At 62.0% G+C, this 8,901-nt stretch overlaps 1 protein-coding gene across 1 annotated transcript; it reads left to right on the forward strand.

Annotated features, from left to right (window-relative positions):
- Positions 1-450: 450 nt before the first annotated feature.
- On the forward strand, positions 451-1,592 carry LOC123242003 (basic salivary proline-rich protein 3-like). The gene is made up of 2 exons (XM_044669499.1): positions 451-703; positions 814-1,592. The coding sequence occupies exons 1-2, from the start codon at positions 451-453 to the stop codon at positions 1,590-1,592; spliced, it is 1,032 nt and encodes a 343-aa protein (XP_044525434.1).
- The last annotated feature ends 7,309 nt before the right edge of the window (positions 1,593-8,901 follow it).

Below are 8,901 nucleotides of genomic sequence, written 5' to 3' on the forward strand. Positions count from 1 at the left end.
TCCAGGCAGCTGGGGACGAGGCGGTCCTGGGCGAGGGGCCTCGAGGATGGCCACGGAAGTGGTCCGGCTCACTTAGGACCCGAGACTCGAGAGGGAGGCGACGGAACCGAGACCCGGAGCACCGGCCCTCTCCCCGGGCGCTGTGGGCGCCGTTTGGCTCCTTCGGGATCAGAGCTCGGCTGCCCCCTGCCCTGGCACAGACGAGCTTTCCTAAGCCAGATGTGTGTCGGGACTCTTCCTGGGATGGGGGGCCCAGCCGGCGCCGCCCCCTCCAGAAGTCCTTTCATGTCCTCTCCAAGAAGTGACCGCCCAGCACGGACTCGAAGACCTCCGGTGACGGAGAGCTCACCACCTCCCGGGGCGGCCCGTTCTGCTCGCGGCCAGCCTGCCCTGTGGACAAGGGCTTCGTGGGCCTCGTCAGCCACTCTGACACGCCGCCCGGAGGCCGGGATGGTCGCAAGTGGAGCTGACGATGGGCCGCGCCCGAGGGGTGGCATCGGCCGGGATGGCAGCGCTCGGCCCAAGGGAGAGCCCCGCCTCCGGGAGCGGCCCGAGAGGGAGCCGACGGCCCCTGAGCAGGAGGGCCCTCGGCTGACCAGCTCCGGCTCCGGCCCGGCTCCACCTGGGCTCCCTCCACGCGGCGGCTCCTCCGTCTCACTTCCAGCCTTGGAGAGGGCGCCCACGCCGGCTGGCAGCGCGGTCAGTGCCGGCTCCCACCCCGCCCCGCCCCGCTCGGCCTCTGTCTGCCCGCTCTCCCGGGGCTCTCCCGGGGCTCTCCAGGGGCTCTCCCGGGGCTCTCCTGGGGCTCTCCAGGGGCTCTCCCGGGGCTCTCCCGGGGCTCTCCCGGGGCTCTCCTGGGGCTCTCCAGGGGCTCTCCTGGGGCTCTCCTGGGGCTCTCCCTGCGCTGGCGCCTCCCCAGCGGCCCTGCTTGGAAGGAGAAGGCCGAGAGCAGCAGGAGAGGCTCCCCGGCTCTCCCGCTTCCCTCCCCGGCCCCGCCGGCCATCTCCGCTGGGCCGTCCCGTGGCTCTCCCGAACGCCCCAGCCCTTCCCCAGGGGGTTCTGGGCTCCCCGGATTCTGTCCCCAGAAGGTCTCCATCGCGCCCGGCCTGGCCTGCAGGCTTGGCTCCCCCGGGCGTCCCCCGCCTCCTCCTGGGCTCCCGGAGGGCAGGGCTCGGAGGCCCCTGAGAGCCCCAGGCCCGTCGCCCCGTCCCTGGGCCGGAGACCAAATGAACGATGGCCGCCAGAGACATCCTCTGTGCCTGGGAGAACCGCCAAGGCCCCGGCCCTGCTCCTTCTCGTGGCCCACAAGGGAAGGAGCTCCTCAGGTAGAAGCTGCAAGGACGGGGCGTCCCCTGCCTCCTGGCAGGCCCCGGGCAGCCCCTCACCCAGAGGGGGCGTCTCAGGGCACCCGAGATCAGTCCCAGCAGCCTTCCTTCCCCCGGGACGCTCCCGAGCGGAGCCGGGATCTCCCAGCGGCAGGTCCAGGAGGGGTGAGCCTCCCGCCGCCCGAGCGGCCGTCAGAATCCTTCCTTTCCCAGGACCTGGAGGACCAGAACGAGGGCCTCGGGCTTCCCCCGCACCCGCAGCCCTGAGCATCCTCTCAGCAGCCCTAAGAGGGAGGCCGCTGGGGGGCTCCGAGAGCCTGCCTGAGAGCCCCGGGAGAAGGGGGACGAGCTAAAGGAGCCCCAGCTTTGGCCCTGAGGACCTGGGGGTGCTGCTGGCTAAACCGCTTAGTAGCTGTGTGGCCTTGGCCAAGTCACTGCCCCCGTTTCTGGGCCTCTGTGAGACGAGGGAGACGGATCAGACGGTCTCTAACTGTCGCTTCCTGCCCTCATTCCTGGGGGATTTAAAGGTCGCAGGCCCTGAAGAGGGGGAGGGAGGCTACGGCCCCCCGCGGCACCCCTGAGTCTGTGCAGCTGGGCCTTCAGGATGTGCAACGAATGAGAATCGTCATCTTCGTCATCTCACCCTCCCCACGACCTACGAGGCAGGTGCTGTTGTTGCCCCATTTACAGAGGAGGAAGTGAAGGCAAAGGGAAGTGACTGGCCCAGGGTCACCCTAAGTGCCCGAGGCAGGATTTGAACTCAGATCTTTCTGCCTCCGAGGTCAGAGTTTGCCTCCCCATCTAACAGACTTTGAGGGTCCTCCTTTGGATAGCTGGTTAGTGAAGGCCCAGGGGCCGCCCTGAGGGTGGTGCAAAGGACTGCCAGACAGCCGGGTTGGCTCCGATCCCCTCTAGCCCGGCTGCTCTTGGGCGAGGGGAGCCCAGGCCTGGGCTCTGGGGACTGGGGGGAAAGGAGGCCCCACAGCGGGAGGACTCTGGGGCGGCGGCTACTTGGCGATGCGGTCCTCTGGGGGGAGAGAGAGCGGCTTCCTGTGGCAGAGCCCCCTCCCGAGGTCCCCATCTCCCCCCTCCCCGGCACCATCTCCTGCTCCCGGAGGCAGCACCCTCGGGAGACAGCCTCCGTTTCCCAGATGCAGGGCTCCCATCACCCCAGAGGGGCACAGCGAGGATGGCACCTCGGGGGGCGAGAGCACACTAAGGAAATCGGGGCGCCTTCCCAGCACCCCTGCGAGCAGCAGGTGGCCCCAGTATTGTTATCCCCATTTTACAGATGGGGAAGCTGAGGCTCACGCTTTTCCCAGGCTCCTACAGAGCTCAGATTCCGACCCAGATGTCCTCACGGCACTGCCTCCCCCACCTCAGAGCGGTGACGGGGGGCTCCTGGCCCTCCCCCCGGGCCGTGGGAGGTCAGAGCTGAGCGAGCCTGCGCTATCGTTCCCGCGAGCTGTGTGTCCAGGCAAAGCCCCAGACCTCCCGGCCACCTCCCCGGGCCCGAGTGCGGGGAGCTGGCCGAGGAGGAGCGGACGGCGGCCTCCTCCCCTGACTTCCTGCCCTGCTCACCTAGGCAGTGCCCGAGGACCCACCAGACCACGGTCCCGGGGCCGAGGGCAGGTCCGAGCCCTGGAAGGACCCTCTCGGCCTGGCATCGGCCGCTGAGATTGAACTGGGGGGGCTTAAAAATGAAAAGGGTCACAGATGTAGGCCGTGCTTTTGGAGTCAGGATCCGGGTTCCAGTCCCGGGCTGATCCTTACTATTTGTGAGCCCTTCTCCCCTTCGGTAGAATGAATGGACCGGCCTGGGTGAGCCCCTGGTGGGGAGAGAGCTTAAAGCACCGAGGACAGGAGGGAGATGGCAAAATCCACACGCACCGGGCACTTTGGTGGAAGTGCCTCTCCTCCCGTGGCCTCTCCTCCTCCCGTGGCCTCTCCTCCTCCCGTGGCCTCTCTCTCCTCCCGTGGCCTCTCCTCCCGTGGCCTCTCCTCCTTCCGTGGCCTCGCCTTCTGTGGCCTCTCTCTCCTCCCGACCCCGTCCCTGTCCTACAAAAGGAGGGAAATGCAGCCCAGACCCTGGCACGTCCTCTGGGAGCTGCGGTCTCTGCCGCCGGGTTTAAGGAATGAATGATGGGCCTTCTCTGTTCCCAGGCTGCTGTCCAGCCTGACCCGCACCCTGGGGGGCTGGCCGGAAGCCGGAGGAGAAGCCGGAGCAGCCTCTGGCATTTCTGGGCCACGGCCACCCCCGCCCCCTCCCCCAGCTGCTGGTGGATCACAGGAAACCCGGCGTCAGGCGATGAGGGCAGAAAGTGTCCCGGGGGAGCCCCGGGCTATGCCCCCAGAGGCTGCCCACCCCGTCTTGGTGCTGCCTGTGCCCGGCCCCCTCCCTCATCACACTCGGGCAGAGAGGCGGATGCCCCAAAGGGCAGGCCGCACCGTCCCTCGGCCAGCTGGCATTTGTCTCGTCCCACCTGTGCCGGGCCAGGAGACACACGGCACACGCATGAGCTCATGAAGGAAGAAGGCGACAGATGCTCGGAGCTGCCCCCTCGTGCCAGGCACTGTGCCAGGCTCGGTGGGTACAAGGAGGCTGCAAGGCCATTCTGCGCCCTCGGGGGGCTTCCCGGCTACAGGGGAGGCAGCACAGAGGCTCCCCGGACCGAAGAGACACAGGAAAGGCCTGGCCCTGAGGGGGGGTCAAGGAAGGCTTCTGGGCCCAGCGAGAAGGAGGAGATGAAGAGGGAGGGGCCCAGGCCTGGGGGGCAGCCAGAGCCGGAGAGTCATATTTGGGGAATGGCCGGGAGGTAATACTCTGGGACCCTCCGCGGTACTCGAACCCAGGCCCGCCCCTTCGGTGGGAATGAGCAAATGAGGGAAGGAAGGAGAACTCCCTGAGCGCTGGGGAGCTTACAGTGAGGCGGAGGGCTCTGGGAGCTGAGGGAGTCGGGAGGCCGCATCTGCCCTGAATTCTGTGGGTGTCCTGCCTGCACCTCCCGGCCCATCTGGAGGAATGAAACTGGGTCACCAGACCTGTCGGGCAAGCTCTGTGGGACGGCCTCACGAGCAACGAGCAGACGTTCACCTGGCCAGGCCTCAGTTTCCCAATCTGTAAAATGCAGGAGCTGAATTCACGCCCCCCCCCCCGTGGCCTCGCTCTGTCAGGCGGCCATCCCGCGGAGCCCCCCTCCAGGACCCGCACTCGGACCGGCAAAGGAGCGCCCTTGGCCAGATGGACTTGGCAAGCACTTCCCAGACCCCCAGTTCAGAAGCCCCAAACCGAGGAGGGCAGGAGGCAGCCTCAGCCTGGAGAGGCCCCAGAGAGAGCAGGCCGGAGCCTCCCCTCCAGGCCGGACCCAGCGCCCCAGCCTGCACTGACTTTGGGCAAGAAAGGCAGCCGGGAGCCCGGGAAGAAGAAAGGGTCTGTGGCGCTCTCTGGGTGCCCTGCTGGGGGCATTCACAGAAGCAGAAAGGCGGGCCTGTCCTCCAGGAGCTCCCATACATCTTAGGATCCATTCCAAGGCAGAAGAGCAGGAAGGGCTCAGCCAGCAGGGTCAAGTGACTTGCCCAGGGTCACACAGCTAGGAAGTTTCTGAGCCACATTTGAACCCAGGACTTCTCATCTTCACCTGAGAAAACATTTCCAGAAGTCAGGAAGAGGGTTGGGAAGGGAATGAAGGTTAGTTTGGGTCCTCCCACAAAATGGAGGCCTCCACGAAGCCAGATGCCTCAGCGTATAGAAAAGAAATCCAGGTCTGGAGAATGGAGGACCTGGGTTCAAGTATGATGTCAGATACTTCCTGGCTGTATGGCCCTGGGCAAGTCACGACCCCAGCTGCCTAGCCCGTCCTGATCTTATGCCCTGGAACCAACACTTAGTGTTGATTCTAAGACAGAAGGTGAGGGTTTAAAGAACATGAACAAAATGGAGGCCCTAAGGAGAACTCATGGATGGGAAGGGGGTGAGCCTTGCCCAGAGATCCTTCAGGCTGAGAAGAGACTAATCTTATCCATGTCCTGCCTGGTCCTCCAGGCCCTTTCAGAAGGTTCACAACTCTTCTCATGATCATTCCAAGGTACCATTTGCCTCCCTTTCCAACTACATAGCTTTGGGAAGTCAGATTTTCTTCATGTGCTTCAACCAAATTGGGACTGACTGTGTCACTCCTCTACTCAGTAAACTGCAGTGGCTCCCTATTCCCTCCAGAATCAAACCCCAAATCCTCTGTTTGGCACAACAAGCCCTTCAGAGCCTGGTGCTCCCCACCTTTTCAGGCTTCTTACCCCTTCTTGGATCTAGTGACCTCCAGCACACACCATGCCTCAGCTCTTGACCTTCTCTCTGGCTGCCCCCCAAAACTGTCCTGCTCTCCTCTTTCCCTTCCCCTCCCAGCTTCCTTCTAGTCTTGACTGAGATATTTTCTTCTCTAGGAAGCTTTTCTCATCCCTCGAATGAATCTCAAGCAGAGCCTCTTTGTGTCTGGTTGCTCACAGGTGGTCCCGGCACTAGACCTGGAGCTCCTGGAGTGCAGAGACCTTCCGTGTAGACCCAGGGCCGGGACACAGGGATCCTTGGTGGATCGGCTCACTGACTGACCACAGAAGCAGAGAGAAGAATCCAGAGAGTGACAGAGCCCAGCAAAGCCTCAGCCCTCCTCTCATTGTTGGAGAATTCCTTTGAAACGGTTTCTGCTGACATCGAATGGCTTTATTGTTCTCTTTCCAGAATTAAGACATATTGCAGTTGTGATGAGCTCAATGGCAGTGGGTAGAGCCCACATAAACACTCACCTTCTCTCCTCTTGGGGGTGGGAGTGAATTCTCACTCATTTATAAGAGCATGGAGGGACCAGGGCAGGGACCCTGCGGCTGGAGAAGTCCTGCCCTTCCTCTTCGGAGGAAATGGAGCAGAGATACCAGGACGATGCGCCACTGTGGCCCAAGCCAAGGAAGCTCCTCAGTTCCCAGATCCGGGGCTGGGGATGTTCTGTCAGCTTTCCTGGTCCTGCAGCCTCCTGGAAAGGTGAAGCTTTTGCCCTGGGTCATCCACATTCATGATTTATTAGCCTTGGCTTCTCATTTCATCTTGGGCTGGGCTTTGTTGTATGCAAGGGGGCAGCGAGGTGGCTCAGTGGAGAGAATCAGGCCTGGGTTCCAATGTGACCTCACGCACTTCCTAGCTGGGTGAGCCCAGACAAGTCACTTAACTTCCATTGCCTAGTCCTTACCGCTCTTCTGTTTTGTATTGATTCTAAGAAGGTAAAGACGAAGAGAAGAAGGAGGAGGAGGAGGAAGGAGGAAGGAAGAAGAAGCAGCAGCAGCCATTTGGGGCCTTCCTCCCCATCAGGACCAGGTCTCTCCATGGGGCTGGGGTTGTCGGGGGGTGTCACTGAGGGTATTGTCCCCTGGCTTTCTCCACAGTCCCACTCCTACTCTTCTTATGGAGGCTTCATTTATCCAAGTCTGGGTTTTCTCCCCATCCCCGGCCCTCAGTCCAGGAGAAAACAAGTCCAAGTCCATGACTCTCTCATCAATCCAAAGAGAGTTTTCCATGTTCAAGACATTCCATTGAGTCAGGATAGGCGTCCTCCCTCCCTGCATGCATCCCTCCATCCATCCATCCATCCAGGGGCCCCTGAGCCACCCGCCCTGCCCTCAAGAGAGGCATCTCCACCATAGTCCCCCCGTGTTAGGAGATTAGAAACACATGTTAGAAGACCACTCCCAGGCTCGTTCTTTTGCCCCCCCCCACTCACAGTCTCATACACACACACACACACACACACACACACACAGAGCTCATGTTTAAAGTCCAAACAGACCTGGCCAAGAGTGAAAACCGTTCCGTTCTTTGTCCAGCAGCTCTGGGCTCCCCGCTGCCTCTCTGATGACTCAGGCTTGTTATGGGTTCTGTCCATGCACCTGCCTGCCCTCCTGCCTGCTGGCCAGCCTGTTTCCCAGCTGCTTGGGCCTGAGGCACCAGAAAGAGGCACAGGACCAACAGTCTCCCTAGAATGGGCCCGCCAGGTCCGAAGTTGCCTCCATGGTGGAACAGTGTGCTGGCAGGATGCTCCTAGCCTTGCTGGCTGCAGGGACAAAGCCGATGGCTTCTGGGCTGGGAGGGGGGGTACGGAGGAAGGGGGCACCTTTGGGAGGCCTCGGAGGTGCTGAAATGCTTGGGGTGATCCCAGCCAGGACGAGCTGCTTCAGCCTCTGGGGAAGAGGTTCAAGTTGGGCCTAACCTAGACGAACAAGGGCAACACCAGCCACACCCAGGAGTCTGCTGGCAGCACCCAGGCATGAACCCTGACTCTTCCCCTGCTCAAAGACCCTTTCCCCAACTCAGCAGCAGCCCAGGTCCGAAAGGGAAGGAGGAGCCGCTGTCCTCTCGGGTGGCATCCGCTTGGGAGTGGAAAGTTGGCGGGGGGAAGACCTGAGGCTGTGTTGGCCCAGGGCCCTGCTGCCCCCAGACCCAGAGGGAGCCCAAGCCACAGAGAAAGAGACATCAGGAAATGCAGGGGATCCCAGGGGCCCGGGGCTCCAACACTGCCCCCTGGGACACTGGCCACCGGCCAGCCCAGGACCCAGCCAATAGGTGCCAGCTTCTGGGTCTCCCACCGCCACCACCCTCTGCCAGGCCCTGCCCCTTATTCCCCAGGAGACACCCTTGCTGCCCTCCCTCCCCACCTCCAGTCCTGGCTCATGGCTCCCCAGGCTCTGAGATGACATCAAGTCTCTCGGTGCCTGGGCAGGCTCTGAAGCTGATGGCAGCAGGAGACCTATGGCACACAGAGCCGGGAAGGCTGCCTAACCACCAGCCATGAGCAAGGTGGAATCTCAGCCCAGCCCCTTACTGTCTGGAGGGCCTTGGGCGAGCCTCGGTAGCCTCGGAGGCCTCTCCTGCCAGCTCTCCATCGTAGGATAGTGAAAGTGGGCAGCCCGACTCACCTCCCCCCCCCCCAGGAGCCGCCAAATGCTTAGGGAAGAGGGACACCAGGAAGACGCCTCCACAGGAGCCCCCTCTAGAGGCCTGGGTGGTGGGGGGCCAGGCTCTGAAACACCCCCAGAGAGCAGGAGCAGGGATTGGTGCCACCAAGCAGGCAGGGGAGGGCCCTGAGCACGGGCCCAGCCAGGGACTGGCCAAGGGCTGGAAGGCCCAGCAGCAGAGATGCAGTGTTTTGGCCATATCAGCTTCTATATCGGCCAACAAAATCCCAGGGTAAAGGGCCCACCCTCGGGACGTCTTACAGGGCTGAAGTCATAATAAGGAAAGCCAATAACAGTCGGCCTTTGGAGAACATCTCACAGTTTCCAAAGGACTTTCCTGCAGATTAGCTCATGTGTATCTTACCCCAAAGTTTAAGAACGGAAGGGAAAAGGGAGAGAAAGAACAAGAAGGTCTGGAGATCTTTTTATCATCTCTGATAATCTGATAAAGACGGCTTAGTTGATAAGGAAGCAAAGGACACAGATCTGTTAGCTCATGCTTCCAGCTCTGGCTCCAGGAGCCTGGAGCTTATTATATATATTTCAAGACTCATTTCACACAAAAGAACCCCCAAAACTT

Source organism: Gracilinanus agilis, chromosome 3, assembly GCF_016433145.1.
Source record: "Gracilinanus agilis isolate LMUSP501 chromosome 3, AgileGrace, whole genome shotgun sequence".
Lineage (NCBI taxonomy): Eukaryota > Metazoa > Chordata > Mammalia > Didelphimorphia > Didelphidae > Gracilinanus > Gracilinanus agilis.